A 25,634-nucleotide genomic window follows, 5' to 3' on the forward strand; every position below is an offset into this window, starting at 1 on the left:
TAGGAATTGCGCTGCAATGGGAATTGTAGAAGGGGCAAATGAACAAATGTTAAATTAGATTGGGCCTTTAATGCTGTCAATGGCGTGGAAAGATGAGCATTCAAGCCAACCCTCTCCGTTTGAATCATATTGACGTCTTTCATCATCAATGGCATGCAATGAGTTTAAATATTATGGAAAAAAAACTTCAGTGTTACTTAGGGTTGTAACCAGTGTGTACTTCCTGTGTTTTTATTATTCATCCATTGTCTGTACTGCTTATCCTCACAATATTCGGCGGGTGCAAGAGCCAAACCCAGCCAACTATGGGCACCAGGCGGAGGACACCCTGATTCATTGGCTAGCCAATCGCAGGGAAGAATCGAAGACAGGCAACCATTCATGTCAGGAGCGCCCCGTTTTGTCCCTCCTGGCCTGCCGTAGAGGCAGAGCAGCTGGAATCAATCTGTTGATGATTTCCTGAGTTAGTATTTAAACACCAATTAGTTCTATTATCATTGTCGGATCGTTCCTGCAAGCTCCTGCACAATTCCTGCATGTTCCTGGAAGTCACTGCGTGGATTCAGTAGCCATGCAGCCACGCTACCTTTCTCCTCGATACCTCTCGTTCTCCTGTTTCCGTATTGGTATCGCTTTCGTTTCACAAGTCCTCGTTGTGTTGTAAGATCCCTTCTGAGTTATTAAAGATGTTGCCTTGAAGCTAATACCTCGTCAAATCCTACTTCCCCGCGCCTGGGTCCGAATCCATTCCCGATCGTGCCACGACGACGCGGTGCGATCGTAACAATTCATGTTCACACCCATAGATAGGGGCAATTTATAGTATTCCACCAGCCTAGTGTGCATGTTTTCTGGGATGTGGGAGGAAACCGAAGTACCTAGAAAAACCCACGCAAGCCCGGGGAGAATATACAAACTCCACAAAGGAAGGTCCAGACATGGGATCGAACCCTCAATCTCAGAACTGTGAGGCCGAGGCGCCAACTGCTCATCCACCGGGCACTACAGGTCACCTTTTATTGATTTGGCTTGCTTTGGGCGTTTTGCAAACCATCACCACCCACCTTTAAAAGAGTATTAAAAAACAAGAACAATAAATTGGTTTAAAAAAACAACAACTAACAAAAAACAAATGATGAACTAAGATAGTGCCTAGTGGAAATTTGAGTTACGTGTCCATATGGAGAATTTGCCAACTGCCATGATATTTTCCTTTCATCTTTTCACCATTTTCCTTTCCAGACCAGTGCCATACCATCTTTCTCTCGCTGCTCTCAAAGCCTGAATCTTTCTGAACGCCTTAATTCCTTTGGGTTGGGCACTCGCAGTATGGATGTCCATGAATATTTCATTTGTAACGAGAGAGTAAGGCGAGAGGTGTAAGGTTGAGAGACAAAAGATAAAGAATGAACAGCAAAGCGGTGATGTAAAACAGGTTTGAGAAATAGGAAGAAATGATGTAAAGTAGGCACAATGCTAATAGAGAAGAGGGAAAAGAAGGAAGGAAAACGATGCAGGAGGAGCAAAGACAGACAGAGAGTAAGAGGAAACCGATGTGGAATACTAAGTAGTGTGGTGCGAGCATTGTGTTCGACATCGCAGTTATATGTAAACCCGCCTTTGTCATCATCGAACATATTGGACCAATTACAATCCAGATGTCCTGTATTCGTAGACTATTCTTCATTTCCATACCACTTCCGCCCATCCCCTGTGCTACTGATCGCGCTACATCTCATTATTTACAAGGTGACAGCTTGCAAAACAATCAAAATCTCTTTCCACATGAAAACCCCACTCTGATCTTAAGATGAGTAACAGTTAGCAGTCAGCACATTAGGAGGAAGCAAAAATGGAAAGGCAAGGAGAATTAGACCTCATGCAGTTATTTTTTTAATCAGAAAAGATAACAAAAGGACACATTGTAAATGATCTTTTCAGTGTTTGGCATACAATGACCACTTTGAACATGGGCATACAGTGAACATAATAAGATGTAGTATATGACATGAAAACGTGTTTGCGCATATAAAAACTGAAAGTGTCACTAACCAGCATTCCTCTTTGTGTATCAAAGAGTAATGTTTGCCTGATGTACTCTCTTACAGCTCATCTAGCTAGCATCCATTTCACGCGTAGGAAACTATTAACTACTTCTCTTTGACCATTTTCTCACTTTTATACCATTACACCTATGTATTTTCCTATTGGCTTCCATATCTCTTCCTCGACTCCATCTCAAATTGCCCCACACAATTTTTTTCGACTCAAATATCCTAAATTTTGTAAAAAGAACCCCAAGAACTTTATCACCTTCTTGTCGTGGGTTTAAGTTGGCTATGTCGCAAAATTCAACAAAATGGGTTTTTAAGAGGTAGAAAGTTGAGTGAAAAATAGCCAGCCAGGGTAAATGTTCTGTTTTTACCTTTAAAAAAATGTTTTTAATTATCCTATATCAACACAAGATGACGGCACACCATTTGCACAAACTAATATTATCAATAAAACATTGGACAAAGTATCAAATTGAATGAGAACAAAAAGAAAAGAAAGAACCATTTTAGAAAGTCAATTTGTAAAATAGCCTGGACGTCGTTTCGCGTCATTGATGGAGAAAAAAAGACTCCTTCCCTTTTGGCTCCGAGCGAAAGCAAGGCACAATTGATGTTTTTATAATGAGCAGTTCAACCCAGTCTTTATGGCCGAACCATGGATTTTTAGGCGGTGAAAAAATCCATTGTGTAAACAAGAAATATCTGTGTCCCCCTTTCATACCTTTGAGGATAAGGGTTCAAATGTATACAGAAGGAAGTCCAATTACTTTCCAAACGAGCCTGAAGATGGTAATAGAACAGCAATGTGGACATTGTGGCTTGAAATTGTCAAGATGACCTCATCTGCAAGAAACACATTCTGACATATGCACGTACACACATTTCATTTGTTTTAGGTTACATGTCAATATATTTTTCCTTCATATTGTCTAAAATGGAAGTATACCCTGTAATCACTCTGTATTTAACACCCTCGTTCATCATCTTGCATGCAGACACCCACCCACTCCCTCTCCCATTTTTGCACACTCATTTGTCCTCACAGCTCATTTTTATTACATAATAAATTAGTTCTAAATGTCAAAAGAATTTCTTGAAAATATCAAGTTCGCGAAAGCACGTCCCCCTCACAGTTCTGAGATTGAGGTTTCAATCCCAGGTTTGGATTTTCCTCTCTGCAGTTTGTGTGATTGTGTGGGTTTTCCCCAGGAAAACTTCCCAGATCCCAAAAACATGCATGGTTGGCTGGTTGAACACTCTAAATTGTATTGTATGAGCGTAAATGGTTGTCTGTCCCCTTGTGCCCTGCAATTGGCTGGCCACCAATTCAGGGTGTCCCCTGCCTGCTCCCCACAAATCTGCGACGGTTGTGAAGATAAGCGGTACAGATTACGAGTTAATTAATATTTATATATCTCAGTTAACTATAGGAAATCGGCGTGGTACGCCCTGCGTTGATTGCTCTCTCTATCTCTCTCTCTGAATAATTTATCACGGTTAAAAGAGATTCATTTTGAGGGAGACATTAAAACAAAATCAAGTTATAACAGGCCTCTCTATAAAGACTGGCCAAGAATACAATATCACTTTTAGGACAAAATAAATTATAATGCATGCCAGTAAGGAAGCGACAAAGGTTTGTAAAGGTAAAAATGCAGGTTGACATTAACTCATTGGCTGACATTGACAGCTATGGGCATTCAATCAATTTGTAGTCGGAGGGTTGAACGAATGTTTATTCGCTTCCACCTGTTCAGTTCAAATGGATTAGAGGTCACATAGTGAAAATATAGTGATGAACTAAAATAAAATAATATAAGACTTCCGGACTATATATTGGTCACAAATACATATGCTAGATATGATTCAGTTTTGCCTGATTCACATAATTCACACATTACAACAAAATCATAAAATCAAGGTGCACAAAAATCATCAGCCCAAAATGGGTTAATTCCACCAGAATTTAACAAATATGTTCCCATACATTTTCAATGGTGCCATTCATTGACATGTTCAAGTCCCCCAAAAACAATTCCATTCACCTGCAAGAATATCTCCTTTCATGGCCATTATTTTTACAAAAAAATGGTTGGCTGAGAAGCCAAATGGGCGGATGCTAAATTTACATTCATCATGCTGCATATAGCCACCTCCAAAACGATGGCAAGTGAAACGCGGCAGCAGCTATAACAGTAGCATTTGGAGGCTGGAAGTATTGAGACCATTTCAATTTGATTTCGATAAAAAGAAAAAAATATACATATTAGATCCACCTTGTCTCATCGTCCAAAGACACTGTCAACATCCATGAGCAACTTAATCCTAATGGAACACCTTCAACTTCCCTCATTCTGGGCATAGCCACTGCTTTTAGTATGTTCTCCAGAGACAATACTCCTACACCACGCAAACAAGCCAAACTAGTTTTGACCCAGCAGTGTGTAACTGGCACAGAGCTCAATACACTTGCAAGATATGCAGCAGAAAGCATGTCGAAACTCTCAATGAGAGCAGGAGAGCCACTTCCATCATGGAAAAAATATTCTCAAAATACAATGACTATGGGTGCACTTTTTAGTCTCATAAATATATAAACAATGCTTTTTTCCCTAATATTGTGCCAAATGTTATTTTTTAGGTTGAAAAAAAACATTGGTTTTATTTCCATAACAAAAGCAAAAAGAACATTACAAAACCAAAAAAAACACCATACATATTAAACTAGTTACTTTGACAGGTAACAAGCCTTTTGAATAGCACATTTACTTACCGTATTTTCACGACTATAAGGCGCACTTAAGTCTTAAATTTTCTCCAAAATAGACAGGGCGCCTTATAATCCAGTGTGCTTTATATGTGGAAAAAAATAAAATGTTTCATTCATTGAGGGTGCGCCTTATAATGCGGTGCGCCTTATAGTCGTGAAAATACAGTACTTATTGTGAGAAGTTACAACTAACTAATTGCTATATCAAGTAATTTTAATTAATTTTCCCAACACTGCCTGTAAGTGCTCAAAATACACATAAGATGCCCCACAGAAATAATCTACAGGAGGTTACTAATAAATAGGAAGTGACCTGGAAATCCTCAACAATAAACAGAAAATTGTCAAAAATGTACATGAAGTGACCCAAAGTCAAGACAAGCCAATTAACAACAGCTGAAGCAAAATGAGCTAATTGGCTGCCATAGAAACCGACAGCCAATTTATTGAGACTTTAAGGACCGCTTGTGAATAAACATTTTTTTTCGGCACACCGCTCAGCTCACACGCATTTACTGTAACCCTTTTATATGTGTTTTTAATTATTATTATTGTTTATTTCCATTGTGCCCTACTGTGATTTGCTGACTACCAATCCAAGGTGTCCCCCGCCTGCTGCCCATAATTGGCTGGGATAGGCTCCAGCACCCCCGCGAACCCTTGTGTGGGAAGTGGTATGGATAATGAATGATTGGATGAATGAATTTGCCTTACTTATTTTCTTGTAATTGAAAGCACTTTGAATGACCCTGTGTTTAATTGTTCTTTAGAAATAAATGTACTTTTTTGGTGTTACACGATCGTTCGTCATGTTTGAATGAATGCCGAGTTTCTAAACCAGGTTTTGTGTGTGTGTGTAGGAGGACGATGAGAAACAGAGTGGGTGAGCAAAACGGAGGAAGATAAGGTCTTCCTGTCCAGATGGAATCTCTGTGGGAATTTTAGTGTGTAAAATGTGTTCTATTCTACAAGGCAGCCATGCAGAAAATATGTATATTTGTTAAATGTAGGTATCTTTACACTGCTATGATGAAAAATGTTGTTGTTTTTTGGACTAGAACACGTGTCAAAGTGGCGGCCCGGGGGCCAAATCTGGCCCGCCGCATCATTTTGTGTGGTCTGGGAAAGTAAATCATGTGCCGACTTTCTGTTTTAGGATCAAATTAAAATGAAGAGTATAAATGTATATTAAATTTCCAGATTTTCCCCCTTTTAAATCAATAATTGTAATTTTTTAATCATTTTTTTCTGTGTTTTTAGTTCAAAAATCATTTTGTAAAATCTAAAAATATTTAAAAAATAGCTAAAATAAACATTGTTTTAGATCTATAAAAACTGAATATGTATGGCTTTTAATCCAGTTCTTTTAATCCATTTATAAAAACAAATATCTAAATATTATATATAAAATGGTCCGGCCCACGTGAAATCAAGTTGGCGTTAAAGCGGCCCGCGAACCAACCCGAGTCTGACACCTTTGGACTAGAACATGACTCCAGTTTCAATATTTTTATCCTTCTCTGAATTTAAATCAGTTGATCAGTATTTTGGGCAGCCCAGTGGATGAGTTGTTAGCGGGTCGGCCTCACAGTTCTGGGTTGTAGAGTTCGATCCCAGGTGGATCCTTACTGTGTGGAGGTTGCATGTTCTCCGTGGGCTTGTGTGGGTTTTCCCTGGGTACTCTGGCTTCCTCCCACATCCCCAAAACATGCAAGGTAGGCTGGTTGAAAGTTCTAAATTGCCTCCTTGTTCCCTTGCAGTTGGCTGGCCAGGAAATCCGGGTGTCCACCACCTGGTGCCCGTAATTAGCTGAAAAAGGCTTTTGCTTGCTTAAAAAATTCAAAGGTTTTAGTCGACAAACACAAATAACATTTTAGTTATGTAGTGTGACACAAAAAAATCAACCCGGGAACCGTTTAACCATTTAATAAAACCAAGAGTGATGGAAGAAACACATTTTCTTCATTGTAAATGAAAGGATTAAAACGTGCCATTTAAGAAAATATAAGGACATTTTCATGTGTTTTAAATTACATGCTTCCGGTGATGTCTTCCGTTACAAATGCATTTAAAAATCTCCTGTTGAGATTCTTTATTGACCGCTGCAACAACGCAGCAGGGATTCTGTGAATTTTATTCTTGATTCAACTTGGTTACTTTAAATTGTGGAGTATTTAGTTGTTCAAGGTTCCTGTCTTGCAGTGCTGACATTTGCTCATTTGTACTAATACGCACTACAAAAACTCCCGTATTTTTTGGGTCACTCTCTATAAGTCAAGCGACATTTTCTGTCATTTTAAACCTATGGGGAACAGCATCACATCTTTGGCCTATATTTTAAACAGTGCAAATTTGGTTTAAACCGCGTTCTGTGTAAAGAAAATCACCCAAATGCTGAGGTTATGCATATTTAATATTTTCTTTATCGTCATTGTTAATGAAAACAACACTTTCATTTGTCGCCAAAGTCCCTATTTAAAATATATTGGATATCTTGTGCGGTAAAAAGGAAGTGAGCCAATAATTCCTAAAAAAGTTACCCTTAAAGACCTCAAAATCATCCAAAGATGACCCAACATCTACAGGAAGTTCAACCATTGACCAATGAACAGGAATTGACCCGTAAATGCCAAGAAGTCAACAGAAAATGATTAGAAAATGTACAGGAAGTGACTCTGAATGCAAAAAAATGTGCAGGAAGTGACTTTGAATGCAAAAAAATGTGCAGGAAGTGACTCTGAATGCGAAAAAATGTGCAGGAAGTGACTCTGAATGCGAAAAAATGTGCAGGAAGTGACTCTGAATGCGAAAAAAATGTGCAGGAAGTGACTTAAAATACACGGAAAGTGAGTACGTACCCTTACCTTTACAAGGCATTGACCCACAATTAACTCATTGCTCACCTTTGACCACGATCGTCATCCATTTATAATTTAAATTCAGAGTACTGGCTGTGAATACTAAATTTTCAGTGCGAAATATCCATGCTATTTTGACAGGGTGGCAAACGAACGAACGTTAAGAATGTCCATTTACCCCGGTCAGTCAAAATGGATTCTAACGCTGTCAATGGCAGACAATAAGTTCAAGATTTGAGAAATCAAACAACCTGTGATGTCTATGTTTGTTCTTTTCCTGGACGTGTGTTTGCCAAGTGTTAATAGCAATTCAATAACTCAATTTCATATAAAAGAGGGTTACCATCTCAATTTTTTTTCTCACTGGAGGATTTTGTTGTAATGGAAAACTCCAGTCAATATTTACGATAGCTTTAAATCCAAAAATCCTGGCTCAGCATTACTTCTGTTTGGCACTTTGTGGAACTGCAGCATGTGACAGGAAGAAAAAATCTGGCTGGAGGGTTCAATAACTACCTGTGAAATTATAGCTCAAAAGAGTCATTTAATTAGTCATTTTTCAAAGAAAAAATACATGGCATCAGTTTCTTATGCAGATATGAGAATTCATATTTGGCAACACAAAGAGCGACAAAACTCATCCCACAACAAGTATTTTAAAATGCTAAATGTAAGATTTTAAATCAGTACATAACCTCGCTAAAATAACACATGAAATCAATGTAGCGTTCTTGTGGTGGGAAGCTTTCCAATTTGCAACACATCTTATCTGTTTATTGGAGGAACAAAGGAGTGAATGGATGACAAGGGAACATAGAACATAGAATAAAATACATATACTACATAGGGGCGATATGACAAATGCTGGCCAGACAGAAGCGATCTTATCTGGTGACTAACTATGATAAGAAATGCATGAGTTGGTGAATACGCTAAACACATTTACTCCACAAAAAATGTGTGTAAAGGGACAATTTATGACCATAGTTTTCATTTTATTCCAGGCTGGTGTGAACCAGCATCTGGATAAGAGTTCAAATCATAATGTTGCAAACTGTTGGCCCATCCATTGCATGGATTACATGGGATTACATACTGTCCATTCCTAGATGGATCATTATGGATTAGATCTGGATTAGTAATCCATCAATCATGTTTTGTTTGTGGATATTTGAACAGTAAACATCCTAGAAATTATTTAATCCTTAATTTCTCCCTCTAAAATGGTAAAAGGACTGGAACTATAACCTACTTTTAATTGCAATTATGCAAAATTTCAGTAGTCAACTCATTTTTATTCATATAGTCCTTAATAAAAACATGTTTCAAAGAGCTTCACGGGTCTAAGTTTCGTAAAAAAAAATTGATCTTCTGACTTGAAACCCCCAAAAGAGAAACAATAATTCCAAAAAACCCAACAGGAGGGAATAGGAAACGTCAGGTAGGGCCATGGGAGTAGATTCCCCCTCTTACAGGAAGATGAAGCAACAATATATATCCAGTGGGCAACATTTACCAAATTGACTGGTCCTATACAGAGTATATCAATTTAAATATCAAAAACAACTTGAAAATGTGAAGAAAAACTCATTTGCCCTGTCCAGTCAAAATGGATTGGAGGTCTACACATGTCAATGGCAGTCAAAAGAATGAATGACTGCCCTGTTAGTAAAAAAAAAATCATACTTTGTACATAAAATGCTTAAGTTCCAAGTATGTTAATATAAAAGTTGATTAAATGAACAAATGTTCCTCCGTCTCCCATTTTACTTTTTAAAGTCAAGTCTCACAGTAATTAGGGATTTATTCAATACCCACTCCATTGACCTAAAATAAATAAATAAATAAAAACATCAAAAGTCTGTTTTCTAGCGAGTACTCAACCCAACTCTATTGAAGTTAAACATGAACTTGCAGAAAAAAAACAACTGCAACAAAGTTCTACGGTCCGACATCCATAAAAAAAAAATTCAACAATTAAAAATAACAATAATATGAATTTATTCGTTTTCTATACTGCTTATTATCCCAAGGGTCACAGGGGTGCTGGACCCCAGCTGGCTATGGGCACTAGGTGGGAGTCCCCCTGAATTGGTGTCCAGAAAATCGTAGGGCACAGAGAGTCAACCATTCGTGCTCACATTCATACCTAGGGGCAATTTAGTGTGTTCAACCAGCCTAGGTTGCATGTTATTGGGATGTGGGAGTAAACTGGAGAACCCGGAGAAAGACCACGATAGCCCGAGGAAAACATGCAAACTCAACACAGTGAGAACCTACCTGCGATCGAACCCTCGACCCGAGAACCCCAGAGACACCGGGCCACATATTGTTATTATTGTTATTGTTATTATTATTATTATTATTATTATTATTATTATTATTATTATTATTATTATTATTATTATTATTATTATTATTATTATTATTATTATTATTATTATTGTTATTATTATTACCATTATTATCATCATTATTAATAATAATACTAATAATAATAATAATCATATAATACATAGATAAAATCATAAAGAAATAACATTCCTTTCTCATCATATCCCCTAGTTACATATAGCCCACATGCTGTGACCTTTTTCATGAATTTGCTCTGACAACAGAATAAGATAACTTGGGCAGCATGTATTATTCAGTTCAAGCTTGCTCAGATTTGTAGCATGTCACTGAATCCAAGTTGCTTCACTCACTTGGTCCCAGTACCCATATAACAAATTTTTCCATCTGTTCATCTTGCGGCAAACCTCTTTTACACTTTAAGACACAGAGTTGTGAGAGCAAAGGAAGTTTTTTTCATGACACCATATAAAAGGTGTGCTGTTGCATTGTCCAAAGAATTGAAAGGTTTAACTTTGTGGGCTATATGGTATTTAACTGCATTGTTTTTTTTCACTAAAACATATCACCTGAAAGCGATTGACATGTAGTAAATTTGATTTAGCATTATACTCTTGATAGGAATGGGAATTCCCAATATGATTGCATTTTATTTGTTAAAAATGATAGTATCTTCACACAACTAGCTGCAACTGCATATTTTTGTGTTCATTTCATCATTTTACATCATGTCAGTAATAATTTATTGATTTAATTTTCCCAAAAAATATGGTAACATGAGAAATGACACTCATTTTTGAAAAGCAGAATTTTTATTGTAATAAATGACCACAATGCAGTACAACCAGAGCGGTGCTCAATTATAGTGCACAACAGTTTAGACATACAGTATACAAAAAAACAAACAAACAAAACAAGTTTAATAATGCCAAATCACGACTACAGGGTCCTTAAAAACTCAAACATACAGAACAGTAACTGAATTAACATCAGTCTCGTCATTATTACACACTGGTAAGCATCTATATTAGCAATATTAGGCACAAGATGATTTGGCAGGCATGTATGTTGCTTTTTTTAATATTGCATTAACATTCGGCAGGAACAAAACACAACAACATACATTGCAGTTCTCATTTTACAACAGAAAGAGACATAACAAATTCCATCGTGTCTAGGAAACACAACAATTGACAAATATAGTTGACAGTATTCGAGGTGGCAATCTGTCAGGTAACAAGAGTTTGACATTTCTTGTAGTTTTTAAGTGCCATATTTTTCAGACTATAAATCGCACAAATCGATATACATAATGTATATTAATATTTAATGATAGCTTTAAAAAGAGTTAAATAAATAAAAATTCAACAAACGTAAGATGCACTTGAGTATAAGTAGCAGGCCTAGCCAAACTATGAAAAAAGCATGATTTATAGTCTGGAAAATAACAATTTGGATTCAACCAGAACTGGAATATAAACCTACTAGTATATAGAAATGTGTCCATGGAATGTAAGAAGGTTAACAAGAACCTGAAGGGTTCCTGTCCAAGAAGAATCCTGCTGCTTAATTTAGCTGTCTGCTGGAATTGGATTAAAAAAACATGTTTGAATCTAGTAGTAAACAGTTATCAATGTATTTCTCTCTTTAACTCATTCGCAGCCATTGACAGAGGTAGACATCCAAACCATTTGAACTTGGATGGCTATCATTGAGTGATCATCTTTCATTTTATTTTTCGATCGCTGCAAGCCCCACAGTCAAATTGAACTGGACGTCCAGCGCCCTCAATGGCTGCCGATAAATTAAAATCTTTGCATTCTGGTTCCAATCTCTAACTCAATCGAATTGCTGCATTTTGTTTTCTACCATCAAAGTTTTGCACATTCGATTTTAATAATAGAATTGTCTACAGAATGCAATGATTTGTACGCGTAATAGCAACGTAATACAATAGCTTATCTAACCTGTTCTTTTGGCTTTGTACATAATCTGCTGTTCATAATTATGTATATTGCTTAGAACTTCAAGCAAGAATTTTTCAGAAGCCTAGACTCATGGGAACATTTTGAAGAAAGGGTCAATAATCAGGAAATAACTAAATTAAATTCATCCACTGATATTTCTTTCAGCAGATGTATGTACAAAAATGAATCTATGTTCAGTGTGTACATTGGCAGGATTGTTTTTTTTCTTTTCTTTAAATGTACACATAATGTTAAAAAGATAAAAAAATGGTTGCATTTCTGCAGACATACTGAAAAGATAGCGTTAGCAACTTCAGGATCTCATTTAGTAACCTAAAGAGCCCAAATTCCATCACAAGCTTGATCATGAAGCTTAAAATGAATACATTGTACTTGCAAGACGTAACAACAATGAACACAACATGCAGGCTGGAATGTTCCAAACAATCTCAGAGAAAAGGAAAAAAAATGTTTTTCGATAAACCTACCATTCGAAATGTTAAGGCTAGCAACAATTTTAATTTTCTGCCACCCTCCCAATTTAAATGGATTGTAGATCTAAATATAATAAACTTAAGGAGTTAAGCTTTTAATAGCCGCATAATTGACAGAGATATATAAACCTATGGTTTTCCTTGTCTTTCATCATTCTGATTCCATCAGCTTGTTGTTATTCCCTACCCACCTTCACAAAATTTTACATCATCTGACCTTGACTGATAACGTCTGTAATCATGATAAAGGCGGCTCATTTTGTAATGAACAGTACTATATTTCAAACAGAATTTGAAGATTGCTGGTATTTCTCAGAAAAACCTCATCAAATATGTTTGCTTTTAAAACATAACCTGACAGTTCACATCATGTACATCATAACACCAATCCATCACCTATTACTTAAGTACACTATGTAGAAAAATATCCTTTATGTAGTCAGCCAGCTGGGGAAAATATTAGATTACATTTTATTACTACATTCATTAACTGTATAGATGAATTAACAAATAATAGTCATTCAAATAGTACAGTAGTAGCTGAGATATTCATCGGTGACGTAACTTTTGATAAATGTCGTAATTAGGTTACAGCAGATATGAAAGTCCATACATCCTTGTTCAAATATGAGGTTTTAATGATTGAAGTATAAATTAAATAGAACAAATAAACTTCGCTGATGGGGGTTATTACGAATTTTCAACTTTGTTTAATGGATCATAACAAAATTAACACATTTTATATACCTTTACTACTCCTACTACTACTCCTACTCCTACTACTACTACTACTACTACTACTACTACTACTACTACTACTACTACTACTACTACTACTACCACTACTACTACCACTACTAATACTACGACTACGACTACTACTACTAATACTATCTGAAGTCAGTTCCCATACATTTGGGTTATTTACTGCATATTCATGGATTTTCTCCGGGTACTGCAGTTTCCTCCCACATCCGCTGGTTGAACACTATAAATTCTCCCTTGGTATGAGTGTGAGCGTGAATGGCTGTCCGTCTCCTTGTGCTCTGTGATTGACTGGCCACCCTAATTCCAAACCTTCTGTTAACTGTGAACATTAGGATAGAAACTAAAAGAAAGAAAAAAAAGTATACCACATAATTTCTGGCGGAGTGATTGTGAGCGTGAGTGGTTGTCTATTTCATTGTAACCTGCAATTGGTTGGCGACCAATTCAAGGTGTCCCCTGCCTGTTGCCCGTGGTTGGCTGGAATGGGCTCCAGCACCACCGGCCATCCTTGTGAGGATAAGACGTATGGAAGTTGAATATTAAATAAAGGACTCATATTTATACCAAGGTGTGGTTTGGCTGGTTAGCGTGTCGGCCTCACAGCTCTTGGGTCCTGGGTTCAAATCCAGGTTGGTCCACCTGTGTGGAGTTTGTATGTTCTCTCCCAGGCTTGCGTGGGTTTCCAAAAACATGCATGGTAGGCTGATTGGACACTCTAAATTGCCCCTAGGTATGAGTGTGAGCGTGAATGTCCGTCTCCTTGTGCCCTGCGATCGGTTGGCCACCGATTCAGGGTGCCCCGAAACCACCCGCGACCCTAGTGGGGATAAAGCGGTTCAGAAAATGAATGCATAAATATTTATATCACTACATTTTGAAATAATGTATTTTGTCTTTGTTTTAAATCTGAAAACCTGTATTTGAACAACACTTTTATAGACTTATCATGTCCACTGTTGGTACTATTTTCTTTCCGAATATTACGCTTTCTACTAGACAATTTGGAGAATTATTTTCTGTATTATGATTGTATTAAAACACATTCTTAAATCTTGAAGACTGTGCTTCCAGGTTGTGGGAATTGGCGACCAACCTTATATTTTATGTTTAATGGCTAGGTGCCCAAATCCATTTTGGAGGGATACTTGTTAACGTCATCATGAACTTGTTCAGTGCCACAGAGAGTTATTTGAAAACATTTCCAGTACCAACAATAAACAAATGGATTTGCTTTTTGCTTTAAAAAAGGCTGATATTTTTTGCCTCACTGCCTCCCTCTTTTTCTGCAAATGTTCCATCTGTCACTTAGAGCTCTGGTTGTGTTTACTGCAAGGCTCTCCTGTGTACTTGATAGCCCCACCATAAACCTCCACTCCATGCTCAGTCCAAGGCGCCACACTGCCTTGGGTCACCATTCCACAATGGGCCAAGCTGGCCACTTGGTCAGCAGACAGGACTCGGTCCCAAAGACCCATCTGTGAAAGCTCTCCAACTAAAGCTTGAGTTGAGTCAAAGCCACCGTCTAGGGAATCCTAGAGTAGAAAATAAGTGCTTTTATACATGTTTCAGAGGGTTGCTGACCCAAAAAAAATATTAATCTTGCCAGACATCTTAACCCTCATGAGCACAGTATTCGTCGATTAACGCACCTTGTTGAAAATAAGATTGGAGCTGGCTCCTCCCAATAATACAATTTGCGATACAAGGCTCACAATAACCATTATCGTACAATATGGCAATACAATATCATTGATTCAGGGGTCAAGAAATCAATTCCACAAGAGAAGTATATAAACAATTATAGTTAATAATTTTATTTTTTGGCACTTTCGCAGAGAATCGGTAAGAAATAACCTTTCTCTTCCTCTTTGTCTATGAAAATATTGCAATGCAACATTTTTGTAAATAAACAGAACGACACTATATTATTGCAACATTCCTGTAAACAAATGAGTGTCTTTCTTGATGATAAACGTGTATATATAAGGGCGGATGAGTGGTTATCGCGTCGGGCTCACAGTGGGGGACGTGGATTCAAATCCAGGTCGGTCCACCTGTGTGGAGTTTGCATGTTCTCCCTGGGTCTATGTGGGTTTTCTCCTGGTACTCCGGTTTCATCCCACATTCCAAAGACACGCATGGTAGGCTGATTGGACACTCTAAATTGCCCCTAGGTATTAGTGTGAGTGTGAATGGTTGTTTTTCTCCTTGTGCCCTATGATTGGCTGGCCACCAATACATATATATCTATATATCTCACAACCTATTCGTTTGGTCAGGGTCTCGGTGCATTTACCTGCTCTTGACCAAGGATTAATACTCCCCCAGGTCTAATGTCATGACCAGCTGCCAGTCCATGGCCTTCTCCTTTCAGCTTTCCCCCTTGATAGGCCTGCCAATCACCTCCTCTCTGAGTCCAGCTCACACAGATGTGCTGCCAGTTACCTTTCGTAAGGTTCAGAGGTAACCGTGCCACCTAGCAGTAAGAAAGATGAATCACATTATAAATGAAGAATTTGTTCTTCCTTTTTTTATTGGCATAGATAATGCAACCTACAAGGCCACAATTTTCCTGTGGGCATTTTTCATTATAAAAATGTTCTTGTAATATATTTTAAGGCACTGTTGACTCCATGCAATGATGCAGGAGTATATCTTCATTTGCAATGATGGTATTGCGTTTTTCTAAACATTTTATACCACAGTATGCTACAATATGATAAATGTTTTAAATATTTGGTGAAAATTTATGCGACCATTTTGACAGTTTTTCCCTAACTCACATTATTTTTTAAACAACACTAACTTGACTTGGCACAAATGTTAACTGCATCAAGTAGTGGAGCAACCTAAAATTATTCAGTGTAAAGTATATTACAAAATTACAAAAAAATTGCATTTTAAATACAGTTTTGGTCTAATAGAAAACCCCAAAAATATATTTTGTCAAGTTCAATACCTTGTCATTGATGAGCAGCTCAGTGGGCGTATGAAAGCCTTGGAGCAAGACTAGTTCATTGGGCTGCTCAGAAACAGCATAGGAGATAGGGGTTCCGATTCCTCCTTCGGTGGGCCGGAGCCACAGGCAGAGGGTGAAGGCCACTAACTTGGGGATCGATTGTTTTACCACAGCATACATGTAGTTTGTACGGGATGGGAAAGACAGTCTGTAGCCCTCTGGAAAATAATTAGCTAAAATAGCAAAGAAGAACAGAGAAAAATAAATAAAAGTGTGTGAATATTTGCGTCTGAAAAATCCAAAAAAAGGATGAAATAGGCTGGATTTTTATTACATTTTTTCTTACCAAATCTCTTGGTTGGAATTATTAGTTTAGATTTATCAGTCTTTTGGATGTTCCATCATGCCACAGTTGATTTGATGCAAACATTTTTAATGAGTTAATTTAAGTGGGCGGCCCGGTGAATGAGTGGTTAGGAGGTTGGCCTCACAGCTCTGAGGTCCTGGGTGAAAATCCAGGTCAATCCACCTGTGTGGAGTTTGCATGTTCTCCCCCAGCCTGCATGGGTTTTCTCCGGGTTCTCCGGTTTCCTCACACAGTCCAAAGACAAGCATGATAGGCTGGCTGATTTGAAACTCTAAATTGCCCCTAGGTATGAGTGTGAGCATGAATGGTTGTTTGTCTCCTTGTGCCATGCGATTGGCTGGACACCAATTCAGGGTGTCCCACGCCTCTGGCCCGAAGTCAGCTGGAATAGGCTCGAGCACCCCCCACGACCATAGTAAGGATAAAGGGGTTTAGCAAATTAGATGGGATGAATTACTGTAACTGACACTGGCTATAACTTTGACTTAAACACACAACTAAACAAACTCTGTTTTCTTTTGTATCCTTTGTAATATTATTTACCTTGCTCCAGTTCTGCGAGTCGGTGGTGTAGCTTGTTGATTCCCTCGTCCATTTCCTGTCTGTGTCTTTCAGTTTCCTGCCTCAAGGATTTTCTCTCTTTTTCCAACAGCTCCACCTTCCTTTCAAGCTCCCCTTCCAAATCTTCCATCCTCCAAAGCCTTTCTCCCCTAGCTTTGTTCTCAGTTGGTATTTCTGCGCCACCAGATTTCCTGCCATTGTCTACAACTGCAGAGGTGTTGATGTCTGTCTGGTTGGGAGGAAGGAGATGGATATCTGCCTGCAGGGAGGAAGACAAAGGTATACTTTTGAATGATTAAAACATTGTCTTCCTCAAATTTACAAAGTGTAGTATGCAGGCGCGGCTTGGCGGACGAAAGGTTAGCAGTTCTGGGGTTGAGGGTTCGATCCTAGGTGGGTCCTCAGTGTGAGGAGTTTGCATTTTATCCCCAGGCTTGCGTGGGTTTTCTCCAGGTACTCCGGTTTCCTCCCACATCCCAAAAATATGCAGGCTAGGCTGGTTGAACACTATGTTAATTGTCCCTAGGTATGAGTGTGAGTGTGAATGGTTTTCCGTCTCCTTTTGGCTGGCTATATATATATATATCATATATATGTATATATATATATAATATATATATATATATATATATATATATATATATATATATATATATATATGTATATATATATATATATATATATATATATATATATAATTTTCATTTCGATGCATAGTATTGCCATATTGCACATCTTTCATTATTAGGCCAATAAAGCTAGTTTCATTTGTGAAATATAATATCATCCGTGCAATAAATCAAAGGGAAATAATGTAAGACATTGAGGCATTCCTTCAATCTCACAAAAAGATTGAAGGAATGCCTTAATGTCTTACATTATTTCCCTTTGATTTATTGCACGCATGAAAAGTTTGAAATGAATCAGAACTAACAAATCAGACGCTTTCGCGCCTTCCCGCACGCCAGTTGCTTCTGTTGAGAGGGCGGGCAAAAGGCGCCTACATCAAATGTCAGCATTTCTAAATAATGACATTGATTTTCTTAGGTCCTAACTAGATGGAATTTTTTTAAATTTGTTTTGCCATAGTCAAATTTACCACAGTAAGAGGTTAGTGCAACCGTCTCTTGGGCACTTCTGTGATGCAATTGATGAACGCTTCCCATTTCTCCTTGTCGCGAAAAATTGTTTTTTTTTAAATCCTAGAGCCGTACATTTGCAATTGTTTGTTCAAATCCGCATTCAAATCGGATGTACGGTGTTGTCTCCATTTTGTCCGATGTTAATGGGAAAAACACACCAAAGCAAACACACACACACATTCTCAGAATTAGTAATATGTATAGTTTCTAGTGGAAAATACCTGTCACTTCCATTATCTTTTCATTCATTCATTTTCCTAGGTACTTATTCATACAAGGGTTCCGGGGGGTGCTGGAGCCTATAGCAGATGAGTGACACCCTGAATTGGTGGCCAGCCATTCGCAGGGCACAAGAAGACTGACAACCCTTCACACTCATACTCATACCCAGGGACAATTTTGAGTCTTCAACCATCATAACATGCATGTTTAGTTAGGTAGTTATAAATTTGAGCGTGAATGGTTGGTCGTCTTGTGGTGCCCTATGATTGGCTGGCTGCCAATTCAGGGTGCCCTACTATTGAATGCACTAATAAATTTTCTCAACTGATTTTAACAACTGGTATAAAAATATGCAAACAACAACCTAAGCAATCGATTCACTTTGCAAGTTGAAGCCTCTGCTGAACGGCCATGATATTGACAGAGCTTGCTTTGTATACGCAAAACACATGACTAGTTGTGTTGTCCAGCAGGCGTACACTAAATGCTTACATACATTGCATAAGATGATAGAAATAAATGTTGCATTATAGAAGAATTTGTTCGCTTCCCAAGAGGATAAGCATTATGTAAGAAGCAACAACTCAGGAATTGATGTCAGAGAACAAACCATGCTCTTTTTAGGAGTGTGCTTCCTCCTAAAAAGAGAACTCAGTGTTTTTAAGGTTGCTAACAGAATAAATACTTATTGATTTTGCACTAGAAGCCAATGAGTAGAAGGTGTAATTTTCAGTCGTGACCAGCCTGTTTCCTATTACACACCTTTCCTCACCATCCGTCAATTCTTCTTACGAGTCATTTCTTCTTACGAGTCATTTCTTTTATGTCAAAGTTTATATCAGTTTCCCAATTCATTCACCCATATCCTTTTAAGGTTTGTGGTGGTTGCCAGAGCCTATCCTAGCTGACTTTGGACGAAAGGCAGACTACACCCTCAACTGGTCGCCAGTCAGCCATAGGGCACACATAAAGACAAAGGACCATTCAGAGTCACAATTGCACCCCCATCACCAGGAATCGAGCCCAAAGTCAGGCTACACCATCAATAAAAAATGAAATTGCACTTCAATTCAAGTGTGTTAAATAATCAATATTAGTGACAGTAGTTCATGTTAAAGTTAATTGCAACTGTGACCACCATGTTTGTTATGTTTTCTGCAGATGCTCCTATCTCGTCCCATGTTCCTTAAATTTGAAAGTCAGATTTAGATAAGATTAGATTAAACTTTATTCATCCTGTACTCGGGAAATTCACTTTGCTGTCAGGAACGGCCCGTTTGTCCCTCCTGGCTTGCCGTCAGGTTAAAGCAGCTGCAAACAATCCGTGATTACTTCCTGATGTGGGTATTTAAGCACCATGCAAATGGTTAGTCATTGTCGGATTGTTCCTGCGTGACACTGCATAAATTCCTGCGTGACACACCACATGTCACAGCTTACATCGCTACAGGTATCATTCCCGATACCGGAGTATCGGGAATGATACCTGTAGCGATGTAGTTCTGTTACGTTTTGGGATATACAAGCCCTTGTTATTTTGTAAAGCGTTTGAGTAATTAAAGCTACTGTCATGAGAACTGCACGCCTCGTCTCCCCTTGCTTCCCCGCAACTGGGTCCGAATCTACCCGATCGCGCCACGACGTCGCGGCGCGATCGTAACATTTGCTAGAGTAGCAAGAAGGTGAAAACACAGACACAGGAAAAGACATTGGAAATGGTTTGTTTGTCCACATACTGCTCTGCAAAAATAGGCCAAAGTGAAACCAAGATTTCGTGTTTTGTTTCTGGTAAGTATTTAATCAAGCTTCAAATTAATTAAAATCTTTAAAACATAATTTTGGCAAAATATGAAGGCCTTTTTGAGATGTTTTTATTTTATTTCAAATACTCATTTTTGAAGTGGAATATTTTATAGTGTCTCTACATTGTGATTGGAATAAGTTCTGGAATATTTCATTTATTTGTAGCACTTAGCCTAGATTGAAGCTTGAGGCAGGTGTTTGTTTACACATGGAGACACTGAGTTGTCCTGAGGGAAAAACAAATCATTATTGTTTCATTTTCTCTTCTGATGCATTAATGCATGAATGTGTAAGCACTAAATACTTTAAGGGGCTCGAGTAGAACACACATCATTGCCGTATTGCTGTATTTCAAATCATTGACTGCCATTGACAACAACAGAGGTTCAGTTTTTTTTAAACTGAGAGGATCGGCTGCTATTGATAATCTTTAAGCGCTGGCCTCCCAAACAATCGTCATTACATTTTGACTACCAATCAAAATGAATTAGGTGTCCAGTAATTTACTGCCATATGATTAAACATCTATCATTGCCAATGGCACAGGAACAATTGTTGTTTGTCGTACTACACAAGGACAAACATAAACTCTGTATTTACATAGATGTTTGCCAGCTGGGATAGCCTCCAGCACAACCCACCGACCCCCCCAACCCCCCGACCCATGTGAGGATAGGTGGTACAGATAATGAATGAATGTTGCTGCTCAACATACCATGAAAAGATGGTTCAAAGCATGTAAACTGCTAAATAAAACAAAACCGGAGCAGGTTTTGAATTGACAGAAAGGTATGCACCCTACAAATAGGCAACTCATCCATTATGTATGATATTGCTTTCATAAAGGGTTGGGGGGGCTGTTAGGGTTGCTATACATCTTCAGAATCTGGTCAGTTGAGAGAATGTTTCATCTTACACTGCTTGCACTCTACCCCCTCCCCTTTTCCTCTTGGCGGATTCTGTTATTTTCTTTTTTCCTCTTTTACCACTATATCATTATCCCTTCATTCCATCTGCCCGACTTTCCCCCTTAAATTGTTGCCTGCTTTCTGGGCATAATAGTTTTTGAACAGCTTTTCGCTGTAACATTAAAAAAAGCATTACAATGATCGCGCATATCACCAAATATTTATAAGCTTTTCTGTGCATTATGTTTTTCATTGTACAGATGGAGGGTCATGTTTTTTTCTTGAAACTGTCATGGGTATGTTTGTCTTTTTTTAATGAATAACGTGATTACTGGTCTTGAGGAGCAAGAGAAAAACTATTTTGCAGCCGAGGTTCACAAAGACCCCCTTGTCTTCTTTGTAAATCTATCCGCATGCAGCAGGAGAGAAATGTAGACTACAGATGATCCCAGATGAGCATTTAGACATCATTAAAGATAAATTCTCACACGATTGTCTTTTTCAACAGTTTCAATCCAAGAATCCCTAATCTCCTTTTAAAATCATGCCACGCAAGCGCTCCAGGACTACGAACTGGGATTCATTACGCCTCTGCAGTGTAATGTAGCTGAGTGTAGGGGGTGATTTGTTCATGCACTATACCTCCAGTCTCTCTATGCGGTCTTTAAGATGACTGATGGCTTGCTCCAGTTCATCCACAGCCCGCAGCGTGAGCACGTGGTCAGGCGCAGACCCCGGGCTGTCCCGCACCATGACCCGTTCCAGGTGCGCCCCTTCCCCCCATATGGCCGCAGGTCCCCCTCGTCTGTCAGCGACGCCGCTTCTACCTTTTAGCCCCTTCTCGCATTCGGATAGTTTTCCTGTCAGGTCTCTGATGGTCCGCTGATCCGTTTGTATTTGTTCTTTTTGTTGCCGGACGGTCCGCCGGAGCTCGTCCGCCGTTGTGCGGAGGGACCCCCATTCCTCTCCCGCGTAGAGCGACGGGTCGTCCGCTTGTTGCTGAAAGTTTTTCAGGTTGCACTCTCCGGCAGGGATTGGGGTGCATATTAAACGACTGACTGCTGGGTCGTGGCCAGTCAGTCCTGTAACCCCGTTCGGACCTTCGAGTCCGACGTGAAATGTCGGTCCCTCAGATTCGGGTACTTCAGAACCATGGAGAGCGCCCAGGCTTCCAGCCCTGGCTGCCGACCCTCTGGTAACGGGGGGCTGCGTTGCACCGACCGGGTATAACGAGCGATTGTCGGCCGCCGGTTGCTGCCGTGGCACCTTGGTGTTTCCAGTATGGACGGCCGCGATGATGCAGATAACGGCGCCGATAAAGGCCACCATACCCGCGGCCAAAATGATCACGATGAACTTCAGGGTGGCGGCAGAGACGATCGACGATCAAAAAAATGTAACAACAAAGAGGAGGGGAAAACGTAGAAGCTCGAAGGCAATAAAATCGTCCACCTGATGTGCTTTAAATAAGGAAAGAGCTGTGGAAGGCGAAAATCCGGTGTACTTTTCCGTGTAACGCTGCTGATTGGAGAGGAGAGCGCCTCACTGGAGTTATCATGGAGTCTACAGAAAGCGTCTGAGCTTAATGTGCTACTCTTTAGACCGCCTCCGTTCATGTGCACAACGCGCATGTCCTCACTATTTTGACAATATGCACCAGCATAGCAAAATGAGGAGAGCAATTTTTATGCACCGCTAATTCTTATATCCTCCTGACTACCAGTAGAAGTTCAAATTTGTCCTCTGTAGAGTACATTTTTAAACGTAAATACCTAAATATCTCCCACCCAGTGCATCCAATCGCATTAACTTCTTTTGTGCTCCATATATTTAAGCTTTCCAATGATACAATTTTTTGCAGTATTCCAATCACTTCACATAGATTGGGGAATTTCAAAATAAATGTGATTGGACATCATTTTTTTCTTGGTAGTCAGGAGGAAATGTGCATTCAGTGGTGTTTTCTCTCTCTCTTTTTGTTAGTTCTTTCCTGAAAACCCAACAACAAACCCCGCGCTTGCAGTAAATGGCAGTGAAACACGATTTCTCAATGCGAAACATCCCAGTTCAAATGGATTGCCTGGAGATCACAGGGCATGCATTTGATCAAAACTTGGGTCTTTTACATCAGGGCTAAAAACGCTACAGTAATCCCTCGAATATTGCGGTTAATGTAGACCAGACATGGCCACGATAATCGAAAAATCGCAAAGTAGGGTCAACCCTAACTTTTTTTTTAGAAGATGTTCTTTTTTTTAAATGTTTTTGTCTCTATCTTCCAGATTTAGTAAAACTTAAATGTATTATTTTATTGGGATTTTTAACTTTGCCTTGCTTTTATATCACGTGATGTACTTTGACATGCTCTATGTTGATTTGTGGTAAACAAATGATTTTATTTTGCTTTGCCCTGTCTATTATATGTCAATGATTTTTAATGGCAGTAAATTTGTTAACATTCATCCATTCTTTAAGTAATTTTCTGTACTGGATATTTCAACGAGGGACGTGGGGTGCTAGAACCTATCCCACCTAACTATGGGCAAAAGGTGGGGTACACGTAGAACTGGCTACCAGCCAAAAAAGGGAGTTAATATTAGTTTTCCCAAAACATTCAAACAGCACAACCTATTAAATATTCATTGTGAAACTTCAACAATCTAACTGCAAGGTATTAACCGATAGAGTTGTTCTGAATTTCCTACAGCTGAGCTCTGCCACTTGTTGCTAGGCAGATTTCATTCAGCAAGCTATATAGTTTACAATTGGAATTACTCTGTACGTGTCCAATACAATGTTTTTTTCTTTTTTTATTTAACAGAACAATGCCATCTAAAGGCACTTTATTTGCCCTTAGTTCAGTGTCTCCATCCATGAAATAATTTTTGACTCATGGGATGCTACGTTGTAGGTCACAGTAACAACCATGGGTTGCAAATCACCTTGCTAGTTGGAGAAATTGAAAATGTGTCCAGCATACGGAACTACATATGCCCTTGCTTTTTTTTATTCCAGGGAGAGTGTTGTTTTGCCTCACCACGGTTAATGGTTTCCCTGCAGGAAGTCTTCCTAAATATATCTGTATTACACCCCCAGCACCACAATGTCTTAATAATTTGTAGCTCAGCAGCACATTACAGGCATGTATACTGTACAGGGACATGCTATAACTCAGTCTCAAGGTTCCTATTGGATCAGCTCCAAAGCAATAGAGATGATAGAATGATGACCCTGATGGTGGCTAGTGGGTTTCTGTGCCTGCTGCACGATTCAGACCTGGTGCCATCAGTGAGGTTTATTATATTGCACAGATGCCCACACAAAACCCAGTGCCAAAACAATTTAATATTTGTGAGAAACACACCCCCCACACACACACAACGAAGTCCGAATCATCCAAATCAATGATTTGACAAGTGACAACATGAGTTAACGAGACAGATATAACTTAAAACAGGAACTGTATTTGCCCGAGTAAGACGATTGTGGTGTTCCTTCTCTGGGGCATTTAAGCAAAGACCTCTCCAATTGCCTGCACAGAGTCTTCTTTAAGATGGAGTAGAAGGGGAAATGTCTGTAGCGGAAAATGTATTTCCCTGTCCTAGCAATGCTAGAATAGTTACAAGATGACTGAGTATACTCTATCACGGATAAAATGACATTGCCTGTCATTTACAAACTATTTACATATTCTTTTCATGTATTCTTGTGTGAGGTATTAGAATAAAATTACATTATATTGCTATCTCAATATGGCAGAACAGTGGATTAGCAAATCCGCCTCACAGTTCTGAGATTGAGGGTTCAATCCCTGGTGGCTCCTGACCATCATATATGGAGTTTGCCTGTGTGTGGGTTTTCTCTGGGCATTCTGGTTTCTCCCTACCTCCTCAAAGCATGCATGGTAGGTTGTTTGAACACTCTAAATAGCAATTTGGTATGGGTGTGAGGGTGAATGGTTGTTTGTCTCAGTGTGTCTTCTTGTGCCCTGCGATTGGCTGGCAACCAATTCAGGGTTCTACTGGCCAAAATTGGCTGTGATTGGCTCCAGCACCCGCATGAACTTTGTGAGAATAGTTTGTACGGAACATGAATGAACACATTTTATTTTTATGTGGAGAGCAATAATATTTGTTACATAATTATTTTTTAAAAACAAACAACGTAGCATGTACATACTTCCTATAATCCATAATCCATAAATCCCATCAACCTGAAAGGATATGAGGGAGCATTTTTTATTACTATATTATGCAGTTTAACTCACTGGCTGACATAAACAGCCATAGACGTCCTATACGTTTGAACAAATGGCTTGGGCGCCTACTACTTATAAACTATTGACGAATTCGTTTAAATTCGCAGCAGAAGAATGAAAATATACACGATTGGAATGACATAGTATATCA

The 25,634-nt window shown here is 38.8% G+C and overlaps 1 protein-coding gene across 1 annotated transcript; it reads right to left on the bottom strand.

The window, feature by feature from the left end:
- Positions 1 to 14,073: 14,073 nt before the first annotated feature.
- On the bottom strand, positions 14,074 to 22,810 carry nptxra (neuronal pentraxin receptor a). Its single transcript, XM_077618973.1, has 5 exons — positions 21,868 to 22,810; positions 17,133 to 17,409; positions 16,223 to 16,455; positions 15,560 to 15,739; positions 14,074 to 14,795 (listed from the first exon to the last, which is right to left on the bottom strand). The coding sequence occupies exons 1-5, from the start codon at positions 22,552 to 22,554 to the stop codon at positions 14,565 to 14,567; spliced, it is 1,608 nt and encodes a 535-aa protein (XP_077475099.1). The 5' UTR covers positions 22,555 to 22,810; the 3' UTR covers positions 14,074 to 14,564.
- Positions 22,811 to 25,634: the final 2,824 nt, after the last annotated feature.

The sequence above is a fragment of the Stigmatopora argus genome, chromosome 14, assembly GCF_051989625.1.
Source record: "Stigmatopora argus isolate UIUO_Sarg chromosome 14, RoL_Sarg_1.0, whole genome shotgun sequence".
NCBI lineage: Eukaryota > Metazoa > Chordata > Actinopteri > Syngnathiformes > Syngnathidae > Stigmatopora > Stigmatopora argus.